Source organism: Lepidochelys kempii, chromosome 1 (genome assembly GCF_965140265.1).
Source record: "Lepidochelys kempii isolate rLepKem1 chromosome 1, rLepKem1.hap2, whole genome shotgun sequence".
NCBI lineage: Eukaryota > Metazoa > Chordata > Testudines > Cheloniidae > Lepidochelys > Lepidochelys kempii.
The window spans coordinates 246,617,828-246,637,979 of NC_133256.1; the positions used below are offsets into that span (position 1 = coordinate 246,617,828).

Consider the following 20,152-nt stretch of genomic DNA (forward strand, 5'->3'; position numbering starts at 1 on the left):
ACAAACAGTCTTAAATGACATCTATACTACTATTGTTTGAGAAGACTACTATCCTTTAGCTAGTATACGTCAAAGGAACCCACACCAGGCTTAGCAGGAACCCCATAACTACCTGCTTTCCAAGCACATGGTCTTGCATAGGAAACATAGCCCAGTGGATAGGACATAGGATTGGGAGTCAGGAGAACAAGGTTCTAATTTTGGCTCCGCTACTGACTTGCTGTGTGATTTGGGGCAAGTCATTTTACCTCTCCTTGCCTCAGTTTCCCTTCCTCACTCTTAGTCTGGTCTATCTAGGCTGTAAGCACTTCAGGGCAGGGACTGCCTCTCACTATGTGTTTGTTCAGTGCCTAGCACAATGGGGCCCTGATCTTGACTGCAGGCCTCTGTGCACAACAGTAATACAAATAACTGTCCAGGAAACATGCAACAAGGAATTTCATGCAACTCATGCTTAGGCCTGCTTCCTCTGCACTCACCTGTGCGGCTGCAGCCCCAGCAACACTGATTTCTCTAGCCTTGTCTCGTTGGTTATTGTGAAGTGGGACACTTTGTCCTGCTGCACCCCCGGCACAGATTCCAGAGGTAGTGCTGTGTGTTTGGAGGCATCCATGCGCCTATCCCAGGCATCACCGCGATCTGCAAAGGAGATTGAAGTGTACTGCTCCTCCAGTGGGCGAGGCTCTTCGTAAATTAGCAGGCTTCTTGACCGTACTGTGTACAAATAGGGGAGGCAGAAACTAAATGAGAAACACAGTGAGCCAGATATATGGGCACTGGACATGTCGGGAATTGAAGGTGGACAAATATAAACACAGTAAATCTAGCTGCACAGGATTTTGCTACTCATGGAGATTAACTACTAATTTTGGAGCTAGGGAAAGATGCTGCACTGACAGCCCTCCACGTATGCCCACAGCAAGTGCAATATGAGCACTGGTCATTTAAGGGCCCTTCCCCACTAATCCAGCCACCGGCCTGAACTGGAGGGATGACTTCTGGGGTGAACACTCAGATACCATGGTGACAGGCTCCATTTTAACACGATAGTTATCGGACACAGCTAGCATCTACTTCCATCCCGGTGCCCCACTCAATCCTGGGCCTCTGACACAGCCAATAGAAAGGCAATCGACATCAGCTATGTTGGAGGTTTTTTGGCAACGTGAATACTTGGCCACTTGGAAGAGAGCTAAGGCCACGCTCACCGGGAATCTTTCGGGAGTTACGAGTCTGATGCCTGCAGCTGACACACAGAAGCCTAACTGGAACTATCAAGTAGGCTGGGGAGCAACAGACTCCTCCATCCCTTCATGGTACGTTTCACCAACCGCATGGGTAACCCAGCCATTGAACTTTTTCAACCCACTCAATACACTGGCATTTCTATAATGCCAAAACACCAACACCTCAAAACCACGAGAGGTTGGGCTTTATTATAGTTTTGGATGTGGCCCTGGAGAGAGACAAGAAGCTGGTGCGTGGGAGTCCGCAGTTCTCATCCTCAAAAGAGGTGGGGGGAGAAAGGAACACTTCCTGATGGTCAGCAGGGCCCTTCTCCAGGTTGTGCAAGAAGATACGTTGAGAGGCTCTGAAGGAGAATTCCCATCCAGCCCTCAGCCAGAAAAACGACAACCACGACGTGGGGACGGCCCTAGAACAAGCTACTGGGAAGGGCAGTGCCGGCTGCCTACTCCTGACTCCCTCAAAAATGCAAAGGGGCTCTTGCGGGGGAATGAGTCATCAAGCAAATGGCAGCACTGAGTTAGCTTACCGATGGAGGCAGCGTACGACTCTGGTGCGGAATGCTGGCTGGGCAGCACCATCTTTGTGGCAGAAGGATAGGGCCCGTAACTCTGAGAGAAGCTGCCGAAAACTCCGGCGAAGCACAGCACCACCACCTGGACAAGGCAGAAAGCAAAAAATAAAAGCGATCTCACTCTTTGAGCCCAAATACATGGGAATTAAGGTTAAAGCAATGGCAAGTCACACAACTGCTGTAATTTTTAAAAAAATATTGATTCAAGGCTATTTTTTGGTCAATATATATGATGCCCCTAATCAAACGTGCCTGGACAATAACAATTCAATATTTAAAATGACAGATTTCAATGCAAGAGTCTATTTTAAAGACCTGCAGCCATTTTATTCTGTTGAACTTCTTTATTTGGAAGTTGGAAAGGCTAGAAGCACAACTTAACTGGACTAAACTCAGACATGCATTTAAAGATTCATGTTGCTTAACTTGTATCAGGCATTTCTAAACCTGCTTTTGGACACAATCTTACTTAAAAGTGACAAACAAAGAAGCTATACCAGCCTGAAGGCTCAATGTCGGACTAGAGACCAGTTTCCATCCAGCTATAGCACCAACATAAAGGGAATTTGGTTGCTAAATTTAGAAGTAAAGCCTTTCTAACAGTTCTTTTACCCTGAGCATTAAACAAGTAGATTTACAGCCTCTGGGTTATTTTTATTTTAATGAATTAATGTATTATTTTGATCTAAAAGAACCAAGCACCTAAAGGGCTCCCATTTCATAGCTCTGGGTGCCCTTGGATGTACCTCCTCTAATTTTGTATATTTAAGTGTAACAAAAATCAACCAACGCAGCAGCACTTCTCCTTCCCTTACCCCTGGACCTTTCATCTAATCATCAGGAAACACCCTGAGACAGTTTACCTCCCCCAAACCACATACTGCCAGCAGACAGCAATCCTATCCTCACACCCCTTGCCAATGCCTGCTCAAACAGATAGACTTTGTAGCGGGCCTTGAAAGTCAACAGTCTTGTGCTCTTGCAGCCCCAGTTCCGACACGAGTACATTCCAAAGGAAAGGGCCCCTCCCGCCCCAGAAAACACTTTATTCTTGACGAGAGACGCTTCCCACCCTGTGGGCTTTCAGGCTGATGGGCTGAACAGAATGGATAGAGTACCCTTCAGCAACAAAAATCCACACATATCCCAGGCTGCCTCAGCATTCATGATTTCCCAAAGCTTCCAGCTGCTAGCAGGAAACTGACTGCTGCTCCCACTGCTTTTTCCAACCCTGCAGTGCCATTATCCAAGGGAGTTGGGAGCCAGACATGAGCTGAGCCTGGGAACAGTGGTTTTAGCAACTGCTGCTTGTGGTCCCCAACTTCCGAGTCACTCACCATGAGACAAGTCCCTGTCTGCGTGCTGGCTGCTTTACAGGAACGGGATACTTTGCCAGCAACCATGGCTTGGAGTCTCTGTAACTGCTGCAGAAGAGTTCTGGAATGTCAAGAGTAACACAGCCATCAATATTACCCAGGAGATTTACATACCTCAGACCATATGATCATACAGCTTTTCACCTTGATCTCTGTGCCCTACTAACAGTAAACATTTACATGCAGGTGCATCAAGTTAAAATCCTCGCCTTAAAAGTTAGAGGCAAGGAATGGCTGTCCTAATTTTCCAAAATATTGTGTACAATCACATTAGACTTTGTTTTTCCACAACTGATGTCAGTTTCATTCTTCCCCAAACATTCCCACCAACTATTTTACTTCCTACTTTTGAGGCTCCTACTTGTTCATCCAGGAAGGATCAGCTTTTCAGAAGAATGGGAGCAGGATTACCATGTATATACATGCAGTCAAAACAGTTACATTCACAGATGACCAGCTGCACATCTGATCGGATCTTGTGTCATGATTGCAACAGGAATTTTGCCATTGACTAACAGGTGCAGGATCAGGTCCACAATTACCCTAATCAATTGTGTAGCTGTGCGCACACATTTCTGAAAGTCTGGCCCTTAAGGTAAACTGGAAAGCTTTTGTAAATAAAATGCCTTTAGATCTCAAAACCTGTAATATGTTCAGACTTCTCTTCTCATACATTTGTTTTAAATTAAATATTTAATGTTACTTCCTCCTAAGGTTACCTATTAACTCTTCCATCCTCCAAGAGCTGATGAAATCACAGACCCCTATGCTGCTATTATTACAATCATTCTCAGAGGTCCCAACCACAACGGAGGCCCTGTTGTGCTGGACAAACATAAGAATCCCAACCAAGAACAGCACTTTCTACCCTCCTGGCTCTCTGCTTAGTGGAAAAGGTATGATCAACTGCTGCAGGGACAACAGTCCATGAATCTGAGTACTAGCCGTTTAAAAGTGAACTAGGAACTGATCTCAAACTATACTTAAATGTCTATTTTTAAGCCTGCTCAATCACGTTCCATTACTGATTTGGGTCTCTCCAAACTGTTCCCATTTTGTTCTGACTAATCCAACTCTTTTGAAAAGCATTTAACCAAATGCCCTACTTCAAACACACGCAAAAACCCCTGGGGAAGTTTGTACCTGGATCCTAACTTTGCAGCTCAATCCCATTTCTACGTTTCATTTCACCTATAAGAGAACTTGAGGCCTCATGACAAATATACATGGCAACCCACAACAGCTTTAAAGGCTGGGATGTCAAAAATGCTGGAGCAAGAGAGATGGAAAAGCATTATTTTAAAACCAAGTTCTTAAAAGCCAATTGTAGGACAGACCCAGAGGTGCCTTTACAGCTCAATATACACTCACCTGCCTATTATAGACTTTTTTTAATCAATGATCATTGTTAATTAAGGTAGAATGATTTCAAGGACTTCAGAAGTGGAGTCTGAAATTAGTACAAGGAATACTCCCAGCACAGATTTATCTAGGCCAGCAGATCCTTCCCAACTTTCACAAGGGTGTCTAATATGCAGCTGGAAATATGGTTTGTTACACATCTGGGTGTAAAATAAAAATTGGTTATCCTCCTTCTGGTTCCTTATGTACAGTAGGAGCAACGCCGGGTAGTTATGTGGGAGAGCCATATCAATTCAGATGAAATAGGCCACACCAACTACTCAATAATATTGTTACACAGCATGTGTGTGCGTCACACAAGCAGCTTTCCTTAAAAGGTAAATACATACTGTGCATGGCTATTCCCATCTTCTAAACCAGTGTACACATTTCATGGGAAGGTTTTTTGAACCTTGGCACGTACAATCACTGTAGTGACAGGAGACCAAATCCTCCCCATGTACCAAGACAGAGTAGCTCACCTTGGTGCACCAGGGTTCCAGAGGAGTTTCGGAAATAAATTTTCCTTCCAGCTCTGGGCCTGCTACTGCAGTTTTGAAATAGCAACAAAAGCCTTGAGATAGCAACAGCTCTTGCTGCTCTGGGGGATTTTGGGGGAGGAGTTGGAGATGGGTGTTATGAAAGAAATGGCAGGTGGATCTGCCTAGTGGCAGATCCACTAAAATTTCTCCTCTCTGCCCTCCTTGTCCAGCCCAAGCCTTGCTGTGCAGAGAGGCCCCAAAGACCTGGATTCCAAGATGCTATGCTCCTCAAATCTGTATTTTCTCCCCCCCTCAGCAGTGTAACTATACCGGTTCCACTATATCTTGGGCCCTTCATGGCCAAGGAAGTGGGGAGTAAGATTTGCTCCAAGGTATTTACTAACGACACAAGGTGTGAGTACTTTGTACTGAAAGTAAACAAGTACTTATAAGTTCCACCACATAACACAAATCTTCAAACATCTCTAAACTGGGCCTTATTTACACTGAGGAAAACAGAAGTAGCCTTTTTGAAGTCAGTGAAGTGACTCCCTATTTACTATGGTGTGAGTAGCGAATCAAGGCCACTGTCTCTTTCACCACAGTAAAGGATTCAATGTTGGGAGTTAAAATACTCAGGATGCGTTTTCAAGCTAAGAACCAGGAACTGAGGCAAGAGAAGGCTGGAAGTTCGTTTGTTTGGAGACAACATGGCTATCCCTCTTGCCCCCAAACAGAACACTCTTCCATACTTCTTTTCTATAGTTCGGTCCAAAAAACTGGAAGCGTTAGTTGAAGGTCAAAATGCCTCCTCTCCCATAGAAAAGTTGCCTTCAATATTATTGTTGGGGTGAGATGTGTTAACGAAAACTGGAGAAGGGGATAAAGAGCAACTTTAAGAACAAGAGCATTTTATACCAAGAGGCCTCTGCTGAACATCTGAAGGAAGGTCAAGAATGCTTTTAGCGAAACATATTGCCTATGGCTGAATTTTAACAGGAGAAAATTAAATCTTGAGGCAGTGTAGATCACGGGGTTCCACCCTGGGATTAATCTCACTCTGTCTGACACATTTCCTGATGATATTCAATTAGAGGGTCACCTCCTGGTAGGAGGTGTGAATGTGCTTTCACGCTTTCCTTGCCAATGGAAGTGCCTCACAGGAAAGCTGTAAAGTAATTAAGGGATTCCCTCTCCCTTCTAGTCTTGCTGGAAAATCCACTCGAGCCTGTGATGTCTAATTTGTGTTTTTATATAGGTAGGTTACTTTCCAAAGGGTTCTTTTAACAACAGAGGATGGGTGCAATCCAAGGCTTCATCACCAACCTCGCCTGAACAAGAGTTGCTGTTGGGCGTGAGCATGAAATCTGGGTCACTGCAGGATCTCCCTGCCTGGCAGGTTTGGAATCCGTCCTTCACATTCAAAAGCTAGCACTGCTCACAGCGTGCTATATACTTTCAGCAAAACAAAAACTGTTTGCAAGTTTTTCATAGAATTTCTCCTATTTTTGACAAAACGAAAACAGTTTTCTGTTTTCATTTTTTGGAAAAACTTGTGGTCCTCCACTATTCTCCATTTCCACACACACCCTTTCTCCTGTCGGAAGTGGAAAAAACCAAAAGTGACTCTTTGCAGTTTTTCCATCAATAACCAGAAAGTTTCAACCAAAAGGAAAAGGAAAATGTCTGTGGAAAATTTAGGTCAAGAAGTCATTTTTTCCACCCCCACCACCCCAACACCAAAAAAAAAACCACCACGTTTCGGTGCAAAAACATTGACCTGCTCTGTTAAAAACAATTCCAAGGCTCTCAAGCAGTGTCAATTTTAGAGAGAGAGATTTCAAAGAAGAAAAATTTTTAAAATGTCCCATTGAAAAACAAAGCCAAATCCTCCGTCACCCACAAGACGCACTGTAAAATAAGTTTACTAATCCCAGTTGAAGGAATTACCATGCAGATCAAGGAGACTTGGCGACCCTATTGCTGTTTCAACTCTTGCAATGCCCCTGATCTCACACACTCACCTGACACTGCACCTTGGAAGTCAATGGAAGTTTTACCACTGACCTCAGTGGGAGCAGAAGCAGGGCCTCAATGGACTATTTTCTTAGCATCCAACAAAGAACAACCAGATTTTATTTTATAAAACTACGACCTTCCGCAGTGATCTCAGGTTGGAAAGCAGCACAGCTTGCTTTCTGTTGTTGTTTCTCCTGGCCATCCTATCATTCCTGATCCATGTATAAGCCATGAGGTTGTGATAACCAGTTTGTGTACTGTCAGAGTTTCCTTGTTCCATTTGCACACACAGCACAAAAGTAATCCATACAACTGGTGAGGCACATTTTAAATAGGATCCAATTTCTATTACTTTTCTGGGAAAATAATCAGTAATAAATATCCTATTTCTTCTCTCATCTAATACAGGTACATCCTATTTTTTCAATACTCTCTAACCCCAGATATCTGTGTCCTCCAGTCTGACAGCATGCTGGTATAGGGGAGGCATCATAGTCTATGGGATTCTATTCCCAGCTCAGTTACTGGCCTCCTGTGTGACCTTAAGCCAGTCACTTCTCCCACACCATCCTTATGCCTGTTTCCTCTCCCATCCTTTGACTTGTCTATTGAAGCTCTTTGGCACTAGGACCATCTCTTACTTTGTACCGTGCCTAACACAGTGGAATCCTGCTCTCCCTTGACTTCCATAACTCTGTGCTATCCTTGTTCTCCTCCTACCTATCCAATTCCTCCTTCAGCAGGTCTTTTGTAGGATCCTTCATCAGCTTTCCGAGGGGGCTCCATAAGGCTCTGTCCTTCGTCCCCTTCTCTTCTCCCTCTGTATCCTCATCCGTAAACACAAATTAGACTACCATGTCTATGCTAACCACTCACAGATCTACCTCTCTTCCACAGATTAGGGATGTAAATACCATTTAAACTATTAAAAATTATATCATTTAACTGGTTAAATGATTAAAGGGAGAGGGCCCCCAGGTACTTAGTTTGTCCCGATGCGGCCTCCACAGACACTCCATGCCACCCCAGCAGCAGCTTCCCCTCCCAGTGCACCGTGCACTTCCGCAGCCAAACCCCCTTCCAGTGGCACAGGGGGAGGCCAGGAACTACTTTACCCCGCCAATGGGGCCCGCAGACCCTGCCCGCCCACCCTGGCCTAAATGTGCTCCCCCTGCCCGGCTGGCCATCCCCTGCGAAGCCGCCGTGGTCAGCAGAGCCCAGGGCGGCTCAGGGAGAATTGGTTCGAGACCCATGCACAGGGGGTTAGACTAATACTTACCAGTTAACCGTTTAATATTTTACATCCCTACCACCGACCTGCTTCCTTCTGTCCAAATTAAAATCTTAGCCTGTGTCTCAAACATCTCCTTGGGGATGTTTAACTGCCAGCTTAAGCTAAGCATGGTTAAAACAGAGCTCCTAATCTTCCCCCACAACCTCCTTTTTCAATCATCGTGGACAACACCACTATCCTGCCTGTCGGTCAGGCCCATAACCTGGGTGTCATCTTTGATCCTGACCTCTCTCTAGGCCTTCACATCCAGGTTGTGTCTAAATCTTGCCTATTCTTTCTCTGTAACATCTCTACTATACATCCTTTCCTATTCATCCACATAGCTAAAAGTCTTGTCCAAGCTCTCATCTCGTGCCTCAATTCCTGCAACATCTTTCTCTCTAGCCTTGACAAACACAATCTTGCCTTGCTCAGATCTATTCACAATGCTGCTGCAAAGATGGTTTCCCTAGCCCATCGCTTTGACCATTACCACTCCCGCCTTTGAATTCCTCCACTGGCTCCTGCTTTTCTATTACATCAAACATAAGCTACTGGTCTTCACTCTCAACTTTCTGATGCTCTTAATTCCTTCTTAAACCTTCCTGGCCTATCCCCACCCTACGTATCATCCCTCATTTGCTACTGAGCTGTCGATGCCAGCTTCCATCACCCACTTGTTACATTTTCAAACAAGTATTTTTCTCCTGTGCTGCCCCATGCACTTGAGCGTTTCTCCCTGTAAACATCTGCAAAGCTGCCTCATTATCCACCTTCAAATCCCTCAAAACTCACCTCCACCAGAAGGCCTACAAAAAAAACCCAAACAGGTAGGCTGCTGACATACTTAGATTACTGCCTACCATGCAGATCAATACTGTCTCACTTGTACTTCCCCATCCGTCTGTATCCATCCGTTGTCTCTGGTCTTATACTTAGATTGTAAACTCTTTGGGGCTGTGACCATCGTTTTGTTCTGTGTCTGCACAACTAGCCCCAGGAGGTCCTGGCCCACGACAGAAGCTTCTAGATGCTACAGTAATACAAATAAATCTCTGTGCCTTAGTTTCCTGGAATAATACTACTATCTTCCCGCAGAGATGAGGTGTAATTAATGTTGTGGACTCAGATACTACATTGAGGGCACCATAGAAACACCCATGAGGAAATTATTAGTCCAGGGTTTACACAGTGTGCATTAAATAAAGACCTGGGGGCCACACATTGTATGAGGAAGATAAAGAAATATTGAATAACTACTCATTCACTGAATGAGGCAGGGGTCCTGTAACTATATAGGCAATATGATCATCTAATTAAAGAGACTGTACCATGATGAACATGCTCCAGGGGTAGAATGAAGGTTGCATGGGCCACAAACAAAGGCTCCCTCCGTGTAGAAAAGGCTCTGGAGGGGGAGGCAGCAAAGACAGACTTTGACAGTTTTCTCCACTGCCAGAGCGTTTCACTGACATGCGTTACTACAAGCCGCAGCATGGACCCACCCTGCTTTTCACACCTACCCTACATGCGGTCACCAGTGATGTGCAGTGTAGACCTAGCCAAACACCGCCATGACTGATGAAGGGAAACTATGCAACTAATTCTGCATATCTGGGATGTAAAGGATTTGGGGATAACATCACCTAAATAAACATGCTGTTTCAGGATTTAGTATCAGAATTAAGAGCATCCAAAACTTGGGAAAACGTTAAGAGTTTTATTAAAAATAGAGCTTCTTTTCATTATTTCACAAGGCAACCTTGGGCGTGAGGGACAGATGAGCAAGACTTTTGGAAAGCCTGCTGTGTCTAACATTGGGGAAGGCTGTGCTTACATGTAAAACTATCTTCCCTGGGGACAAGGGCTACTCGGTGAGAATCTTTTCAGTGGGTTGTTAAGGGGAGCAGAGTCTGTAACTGCCTACTTCCTGGTTCTTGCACCTTCCTCTGAAACAGCTGGTATCAGCCCATCAGAAAGAGATTCTGGATTAGATGGACCTGTTCTGATCTTATACAGCAATGCCAACATTCTCATGTGTGAGGCAGAGTGGGGAGATGAGCAAAGGAGGCGGGAGAAATGGCTTGGCTCTCTCCAAACAAGCAGCAGATGTCTTTATGCACGAGCAGTGTGTGGGAGACATTCTCCAGCAAATTACAGTGATACGGGGTCTGTCTCCATGAAATTAGAGATTGGATCCGAAGATTAGAAACACCACATGCCACTCAATGAACAATACATTGGCTGCCAGACAAATTCTAGGTCCTTTTCTAGGTCCTAGGCCTGATCTTTAAAGCTCAGCTATTTCAGTGACCACCTCCCTCCACACTTCAGTGCCACAGCTATGTGTCTGTGTAGGTATATACACATGCGCCATGCTCATCTGGATCTATTCAAATGGGACACAATATTCTCAGTGGAATCTGCCAGCACCAGAGATCAGGTTGAGCTCAAGTCTTATAACCTTTAAATCACGATGAACATGGGGCCGAATCTTTTAAATAAATATCAGTCTTCCTTTTATCTGACATTCCCTTAAGAGCTAAACGGTGGAATGGTCTCAGCTGTTGGTCTTTTGAGTAAACCACTTGGATTCACCTACAACTGTTTCTAAATGAGCAGAGAAAGGTGAGAAATTGGTTCTCTCTCAAAAGAAATGGCACTGCTACACTGATATAGATGCTATGGTGAGAGGTGCCTTAGAAAGAACTTTGGTAGTTAGAATGGTAAGTAGCAGTCCCAGAAGAACTGACTACTAAGTGCCTCTAGATCTAGGCATCAGGACTCCACTGCAGCCTTACACTCCAGGTTAGGGCCTCTCCTCTCCAAGGTCTCCCATCAGACCAATCTTCCACTAGTCGAAGAGAGCTTGATGAGACTTCTTTTCTAGCCCATCCGTATCATTCAGAGATCAGTCCAGATGCTTAATGAAGAGTGACATGAAGAACTCGCAACTCTTACCAGCTTAGGGAGAGCACCCATACCTAAACATCAAACCCAAGCTCTCTCATATTATATTGAGCACTGAGCCACTGTGCCAGTCTTTTTACATATTTTACCTCCCCCATCTGTGTCATTAACCAGGTCAGATGGATTCATTTCTTAAGAGTCATTGTCCACTGCTCTAGTATTTGATCCCTTCTTTTCCAGATTTCCCACTTTTCATTTTGGAAGCATGTTCCAGTTGTCCTTTCAGATCCTACCTGTTTGTGTTCTCCAGGACTTCCACTTTCTTACGCAGCTCACTATTTTCATTTGAACAGGACTCAACCCTGAGGAAGGCACAAAGAAAGAAAGGCAAATTTAAAACCAGGCATCCATTATATTCAACAAAGGGGGTAAAATCCGAGTTCTAAGGTCCTGTCTATACTAGGTGGAAAAGCATTGCTGCAAACCTTTGCAAATCTTGACGTATTTGACCTCACACAAACCCTGCAACTGCTACCCCAGGCATTTTACAAGTATTGGAGAGCTCTGCTAGTTGTAATGTTTGGGAGGCGTTCTTAGCTTAGGTCCAGCTCATTCAGTACTGGCTACAGTTATTTCTTCCTGGCATAGACAGGATGTCCTGATGAGCCTCCTAGTTCCATCCCACCATGCAGGGCTCCATGTCTGAAAATTACCCAGAAGACTTTCTTTCCAGGAACAGTGATGTAGAACAGGTGCCAATAAATATCGGTATTCTAAGGCGTGTGGTTTATGGCCCTGCCACAACAGCTCTGACAAACATTGCTGCTACATGCATACATTTCTGTGGCTGAGGCAGCCACAGCTCAATGCAGGGCAGGCAATTCGGTGGCACAAGGGCCAGGAAGTGACAGGGAGGGCATGGCAAGAGCCAGCAGATCAGAGCAGGGCCTCCCCTGTGGGATAGGAGCTGCTGTGCGGTGAGTGCGGGACAGGTTCACTATGCAACCGCCCCCCCACAAGGCCTACCACTACCCAGAGGCAAAACGGACAATCCTGACTCTCTGAGGGCTTCCTATGCCCCAGAGGCAGGACCCAAGACCCCCGCATTTCACCCCCAGGGGCAAGACTTGAAGTCTTGTCCCCCACCTTCTCCCTATTCATTTTAAATGATGTGCCGCAGCTCTGACTGCAAGGATGAGACAGACATCCGTTTCATGCAAACCATATCTCTGACACTGTGTCCCTGATAGCATATACACCCCTGAAAGATCACAGAGCCTATGTCTCTCACCTTCACAATGTGAATAAACCATGAGATTTATGTCCAAAGAACATTGGTCCTTTCCAAGCTGCCATTAGAGATCATCAAAGAGACCACATTGCATCATATTTCGTAGTGCGAGTAAGGTGACCAGACTCTCAACAAACCAGACTCCCATCTCAGTCTCTTAGTGGAGGGGGAACGTGCACATGGAAGAGCTTTGCCATGTGTTTGGGCGTGGGATGGGGGTGGATGGGAAAGAGGCTTTCAGGGGTTTGCCCTGAGAGTGCAAGACTTTCAGCAGGAGACAGAAAGAGCAGGGGAAAATTGAGATGGGGGCTTCCCCAAAGGAGGTGCAAGGAGTTTAGCAGATGTGGGTCAGGCCCATCTGGTCAAGGGCACAAGGAGAGATAAGGAAAGATTCAGGATACGTGGGAGAGGGACTAATTTGGGGCACAAGTCTCTGTAGGAGGATTTGATGCTTCTTGCTAAAGCAGACTGCCTGCTAACGTGCTCCTTCTCCACCACCTATCTCAACTCCTCCTTTACACCTATTCCTGCCTCTGTCCCCACCTTCTTAAGAAAAGGAATTTATTCATTCAGAGCCCAACTTGGCCTTGACACCGCCTGCCAAACGAACCATGAAAATCATGCTATGTAGCCACATCACATACCAACTACTGAAACGCAGCCATGGATGTATATTATTTTGCCTTGGCTTATTTAAAATCCAACTAATTAGATCTGTTAGCATGGTACCAGGATTTGGCCAGGGCCCTTTTTGCGTTCGCTCGTTCACAAATAGTTGGAGGAAGGTGTAAAAAGAAGGTTTCGCACAAAAGTAGCGAGGCAACTGTACAACAGGAAGGGGAGCATAGCCAACCTCAGAAAGTAGGAACCAGTTTCCTCAATGCTATGTTAACATCAGAAGACCTACTACAAAGTACCAAGTGTTGACACAATAGTATTTGCCAAACATTAACCATATATACACTTTTATCCGTAGGACCCAAAAAACCCCCGGCCTCTTTCCTGGAGATAAATTCTGCCTTTAGTCACCACTAGGTGGCAACTGAAACACATTGTGCAGGAAACGCTCACAGTATCAACCCTCCCATCTCAACAACTGTGTCATTGGTTTATTTGAAAGGGGAGGAAGGCTGGCTTACTTTTTTTCCAGGCTGTCCATGTATTCTTTCTTCTTTCTCCTACTTTCCTGGGCAGAGATCTAAGAGGGACGGGAAACCACCACACAAAACATCTTTATAGCAAAAAGGAAGCCACAGGTAAATCAATAAACTGATTTAAAACATTGGCATTATTAAATCCAAGCCTGTTTGCCGCTCTTCTTTATTTTTTTCCCCTTGGCAATCAGCCCTAGAATTTCTTTGCCAATTCCCTATCCTAGTGCAAATACAGTCTAAATAAAAGCAGTAAAGTCACTTCCCTAATTCTCTAATTCTAATTAATAACTAATTCTCTTTACCTTCTACACTACATCACCACTCAGACTTCTCTTAGAGAAGAAATTCAGCGGCAGGGATGGGACAGGGGTTTACAAACACACCAGGCTCCATTTTTAACGCTGGATAACTAATACAAGCCCCTGTGCAACCGCACCTGCAAAATACCTGAGGGTGTACAAGATCTGTACAAGGACAATTTAGGTGGTCAGGTTAGAAAACTCGCCCTCTAGCCAGCCATTTCCCTTGCTAAAGGAAAAGCAAGGCACTTAGAATATTTCAGAGAGTCCTGGCATAAAATAGCTAATTTAAGGCCCTGGAATTGTACTGCATGTAGAGTATGGCACAATGGTGCACAGAGGATTTAGAAGCATGAAAATGGTGGGTAGAAGTCTCCTTCACCAGGTAGAGGGGACACAGAGGCTTTGTCTAGACAAGGGAAAAAAGGGGTGGCTTTCTTTAAATGGAATTAGCTGACATGATTTCCTACACCACTAGCACCTAGTATAGGCATATATTAATATTTTTACAATTGTGTTAGCTTTAATTGCTACTCAGATGCTATGGTGATGAGCAAAACAAGTACCTGGACAGAGAGATAGGTACTGACTAGATGGGTAATTTAAGTGGTAAGTAGCAGGGGATAGAAGGAAGAGTATCTTTATTAAAAATACAACAGTATCCTACAGCATTATGGACCGTTTTTATAGAACTGATGTAGCCTTATTGTATGAGACATGAGAGGGGACCATTCAGCAGAGCTGCATCTTAAAATTACCTTGTTCTTTATTTTCCTGCGGATTTTCTTCAGTGCTTTTTCCTCTGCCTTTGTCAGGGGCAGTTTTGTAGGAATAGGGTACCCCTCAGCTATCAACGTCCTCTTCTCTTCCTCCGTCAAGATCAGTGGACCAGTTCCCTGCAGCTTCTACATGTACCAAAGGGGTGGGGAGAGGCAAAGAAAACAGGAAATTCATCCAGATTAGTGGATCCCAGCACAGCTGTGCTGTAAGGCATCAGTCCCAGCAAGTTTAACGCCAGCCCTGGTGACCCCATTAAAATGGAGTTGTGACCCACTCTGGGGTCCCAACCCATGATTGGAGAACTGACCAATGATGAGTATTTATGAAAATCCCACCCTAGAGTTGATCACCTACTGCCTAAAGACAAAGTGGCAAGACATCCACTGTGATGCAGGTGATCACATGGGTCATTAATCTATCAGAGCAGAGTAGTAGCTGCAAGAAAGTATAAAGGAAAAGCTTGTTACACAATGACAGGTTTCAGAGTAACAGCCGTGTTAGTCTGTATTCACAAAAAGAAAAGGAGTACTTGTGGCACCTTAGAGACTAACCAATTTATTTGAGCATAAGCTTTCGTGAGCTAATAAATTGGTTAGTCTCTAAGGTGCCACAAGTACTCCTTTTCTTCTTGTTACATAAGACACATCTTTTCACTGCAGACTCCAGCTCCAGACAATCAGTGGGGAAGCCAAAGCCCAACTACTTGATTTGGCGTTTCAGCCAGAGTCTGGGAGGCTCCCTAAAAGGAGCAACAACAAACTAGAAGTACAGAAAAAATAAAACACCAAGTAACAAAAAAAATTGGAAAAAAAAGTCACCACAACTTACATGTGGTGCTGTCAGGAGAGGCGAATTGGAGAGTGCTGAAGCCATGCGCGATGTCACTTTAGCTGTGGCTTGTAGTTGGACAGGGCTTGAAGGTGGGAGGAACCTGGTTGGGCTTTGCCCTCCCTCAGAGTCACTGCCATGGCTGCTGGGAGGGGTTGGAGGCAGGTGCAGAGGATCCATTGCTAATGGGATGGGAGAAACAAAACAGGAAGTGTTTATCCTAATGAAAGCATTTGGAAGCTCCAGGAGAACCAACAAATCAAAGCGGCTTTAAAACTAGAGGTGAGTTAGCACGGAGAACAACTTGCTCTGAAGGCCCTGGAGTGAGAGAGATTCTCAAGGGGAGACTTGTAAATGTGCAGCTGCCCCAGCCTTCCAGTTGTACAGCACTTAATTACGGGTTTGAAACATATGAAGTGACCTTTCCCAATAGCTCACCCCTCTTAAGGAGCAGGGTTAAAAAGAGTACCAAGTCTGAGGATTTCTACTTCCTCCCCAAACGCTCTGTGGTACAAAGTACACTCCTCCAATATGTGATATCCCCTTCGCTCACGAAGCACTATTAATGGAGACAGCGTCCAGCCAGTGTTTAAACTCCGCTAAGCCAGCAGAATACCATCTGTTTTTCTTACTAATTCAGTTCTAACTTCACTGTGCATTAACAACAACTATTTGTTCTTTGTTCCCAGGGGCATCCACAACAGGCACTGTATGAACAGGGAGGAAAGAGCCAGTCCCTGCCCTGAAGAAGTTGACAGTTTAACAGCAGATTGTTTGGAGGGTTTAGTAGTCTAGTGCTACCGGAAGGCACCAAACAGATAACCCTCATCACTGACATCTTTTATTCATCCAGAGTAGTACAGCACAGGTAACAGCAATATAAACTTGTCTCACACAGTGCCAGCCACACTGTCAGAAGACAGGGCACTGGGCTAGATGGCCCATTGGCCTGACCCAGTATGGCTATTCTTTTGTTCTTAAGATACAAAGTAGGAAGAGTCAGTTTCTGCTATGCTCTTCATAATTCCAAACACCTCAATCAAGTCCCCTCAAGTTTGCCTCTTTTCCAGGCAAAGTAATCCTAGGTCTCAAGGATTCTAGTTCTATGCAGTTAACCGTGCAATCAGTAATATGTGATAGATGGAAGGGATCATTTTCTTTATGAAAAACAAAATTTATAAGTGGGTCAAAGAGGCTGGTTTCTTTAGCAGCCTGAATCAAATCCCTAGAAGACAGCAGCCATGCTCTGGAGATTAGCAAAGGCAGCTAGAAAGCCAAATAGTTCAACAGAGCACACTATGATCATCTTGAGTTGGTAATTAACAAACCTTCCTTAGAAGACAGGTTCAGGAACTGATCTACTTCATGTGGCTCCAATTTAATCTCAGGAAGAACCTTCTGGCCCAATGGTTTCATCTACAGAAGGAATTAAAAAAATAAAATTTGAGTATAAGGAAACAAGGGAAGCTTCTCTGTAAGTGACCAGACCTCTTTCCCCCCCTCCTACTCCAAGATTTTTTTTTTTACTGCTTCTCTGTAACTTATTAACTCAAGTCAATGAGACCATTACCCTGAAAAACAGCTGCTGGGGCTTCTCTTACTGATATAATTAGTTAAATAAGAGATTACGTCTCAGGACGACATTTCAGACCGACAGGTAATGTGCATTGCACTCAAATTACTTCTCTTGGAAACAGAGCTGGCCCAAGCATTTGCTGGACCAACGTGCAAAGGCTTTGAGCAGGGTTTCTGCAAAAAAAGAAGTATTCTTTTTGGTGGGAGGAGGGTTTGGCACAATTGAGAGGATGTCAGGAGAGTTACCATCCGGAAGGGGCATCAGGGTTCTTGTCAGGATGAGCTGGGATATGGGGCCTAAATTCATTTTACAAAGTGGAGAAGGAACAAGCAAAGAAAGTTATAGGCCAGAATTGGAAGGGGATACTGAGAGAGATGGAGCCCCCACAGCTGAGCGCAGGGCTAGAGTGAGACCTGCTTTGTGATCCTGTAATTCCTGACCTGAGTGAGTCAGTCATGCTCATTGGAGTATCCAATACAGCCAGAATCTTACTGTGTAACTCTCTGGCCCAAAGCAAAAGTAAAAAATCAGGACCCAGTGAGTTTTTAGAGTAATGTGGTCCTGGTCTTGCTTGTGATATTGTGGCACCCAGCTATAGTAGTGGCACATGCTGGAGACTACGAATTCACACAAACTACAAGATGGTTATGACAGTCTTTAATCTTTCAGCTTCCTGTGAAGTGAATTAATTTGCACACAAGCACTTCTGATACGCCACCAAGCAATGAAAGCCTGGTTGTGAACATGGCCTGCCCACACTGCAGCTGGAATTACATCATCCTGATGGATTGGACACCCTCCACCACCACAGGGGCGAGAAGGGAGGAGCTGAAAGAATAGGCCTTTAAAGCAGAGTTCTGGCTGATCAATAATTCTTGTAACTTATTTTCATTGACTGAAGCATATTCAAACTAAGCCCTGGTGAACATTCTTTGCCTGTTGAACCTGTGGTCACAAATGTATCAGGAGTGCGCCTTACTAGGCCTGCTGGGCTGGATGCAGCAGCAGGCCAAAGTGTTGTAAAAGCTGAATACACTGAAAACCCAGGTAAGTGGCACAGCTGACCTTACAGTGGTATGGAAGTTCTCACTACAAGCGCTGGCCACCCCACATAGGTGTTCTCCTTTGGGTTAGGGTGAGTTTAAACAGCCTTGAGGCAAAATCATTGTGGATAACGGATGATGTGCATCTTGCCACAGATTCCATGGGGTTAACTGGTTAGCGATTCTAAGTGGGACTGATTCATCAGAGACTAGGTGTTCTAGAGATGCGTGAACCCCAGGCTTTGACCCTGTCCAGAAGAGGCTGTAAGTATAGAAAAGCAAATGGTGCAGCCGGTAGACAATAGTACCAGAGGCTGAATTATATAGAGACATCATTTGAAAAATGGGCACTTACATTATTGTTGGAGACTGGCAAACAAGAGACGACACCAACCCATAATGTATTGCATGTCTGGAATTCTCAGACCTTCACACCAGAAAGACTACACTACAGTGCAAAGCTTTATGGGAACCTACATCTATCTGGACAGGCAAGAGAATAGAAAATATGCAAGTACCATGGCATCAGATTGCAGCTGGGGTTCTTCGCCTTCCAGGGGCACAGGTGTGATGGTGAGACTGACAGAGGGGGTAAGGCCTGGCGCCTCACACAGCACGGGTTCAGTTTTTATTGTTGCTGAAGTCAATTCCGCACCCAGACACCATTCCTCATTTTCCAGGTCAGCTGGCAGGGAAAGAAAGCGACCACCACGCATTTAGATCAGAGATAGAACATAAAAACAAATCAAAAATGAAACCAGCTCCACCTGTCCCTGACAAAAGAAAACCAGAAAAAGAGGCATTTAGCTCATTGTTATTAACAGAACCCTGTACCTATTTTCAGCTTATTGTTCCATGCAGACAACTGAGCCATTTCATAACTGTAACCTAACCTTAGCCTTGGGATATGGGGATAAGTGGTGAGATGACAGAGAGCGGGTAATCATCACCATATATTGCTGAAGGCTGCTAACACATAGTAGAACAAGACTAAACAAGCCATCAGATAAAGCAGCCCAGGAGTAGCATTCTACACAGGCTAATGTCAGTTTTGTTCCTTCTCACACAGTGCCTGCATCTGGGCAGACTTTTGCTCACCCTGGTGCTTGTAGTCATTACACAACTGCAGAGACTGAATGACACTTTTGGGAACCAAGAAGCTTTTGCTCTTCCAAATGAAATTTCTCTTCCCCAGTGTTTTATTTAATTAGCATAAAAGGGGATAATAGCTTTAATGATTTCATAGGAGTATTGGTGACATCATGATTATCTCAGCTTCCTCCCCAGAGCAGCTGGGAGTCACAGCATAAGATGTGCACTTTGACTGGCAGCAATTAAATGTACATCATGTGTTGGCAGAGCTATAATAAGGCCCAGTTTATTGAAAGCTTGGCCATCAAGGGAAACTCAATGGTATTCAGCTGGCCAAGCTGGATTCTTTGCACTGAGGGCCAGGACTTGGTGGGGGTGGCAGTATCTCTACTTCAGTAACACTCTGGTCAATAAGAAAAGGAGTACTTGTGGCACCTTAGAGACTAACCAATTTATTTGAGCATGAGCTGGTCAATGCATGTGGTGAATCAGAGCATTTGGGCAGAGAGCCATGCTCTACTTGCCTTGGTCTAAAGAACGAGTTAGCCTGCTCTAGAGTCATGAGTGTAAGGATGATAAGTCAGGAGGATTCCCACTTTTAACACAAGCCCATCAAGAGCCCAAAACAACCACGCTATTACCACCACATATATATATGAATTCTTATCATTGCATCCTGCCCAAAGAAATTACCACTGGTGTTCTGCTGTGTAAGCTATTCATCCCCCCTGTGCCATGTTTCTGGTTCAGAGTGGCTGCATTTCAGTGGTGGGATAACAGTACTTGTGAGAGTCACGCTAGCTAAATCA

General features: G+C 44.7%; 1 protein-coding gene across 1 annotated transcript in view; it reads right to left on the bottom strand.

Annotated features, from left to right (window-relative positions):
• CREB3L2 (cAMP responsive element binding protein 3 like 2) overlaps positions 1-20,152 on the bottom strand; it is a 111,166-nt gene that overhangs the window by 8,930 nt on the left and 82,084 nt on the right. The window contains exons 3-11 of the mRNA XM_073322178.1: positions 18,770-18,936; positions 16,961-17,048; positions 15,633-15,814; positions 14,783-14,929; positions 13,711-13,769; positions 11,574-11,642; positions 3,157-3,256; positions 1,775-1,901; positions 480-714 (exon numbers count right to left, since the gene is read on the bottom strand). Coding sequence (XP_073178279.1) covers positions 480-714; positions 1,775-1,901; positions 3,157-3,256; positions 11,574-11,642; positions 13,711-13,769; positions 14,783-14,929; positions 15,633-15,814; positions 16,961-17,048; positions 18,770-18,936 — 1,174 coding nt within the window. The remainder of the gene's footprint in view (positions 1-479; positions 715-1,774; positions 1,902-3,156; positions 3,257-11,573; positions 11,643-13,710; positions 13,770-14,782; positions 14,930-15,632; positions 15,815-16,960; positions 17,049-18,769; positions 18,937-20,152) is intronic.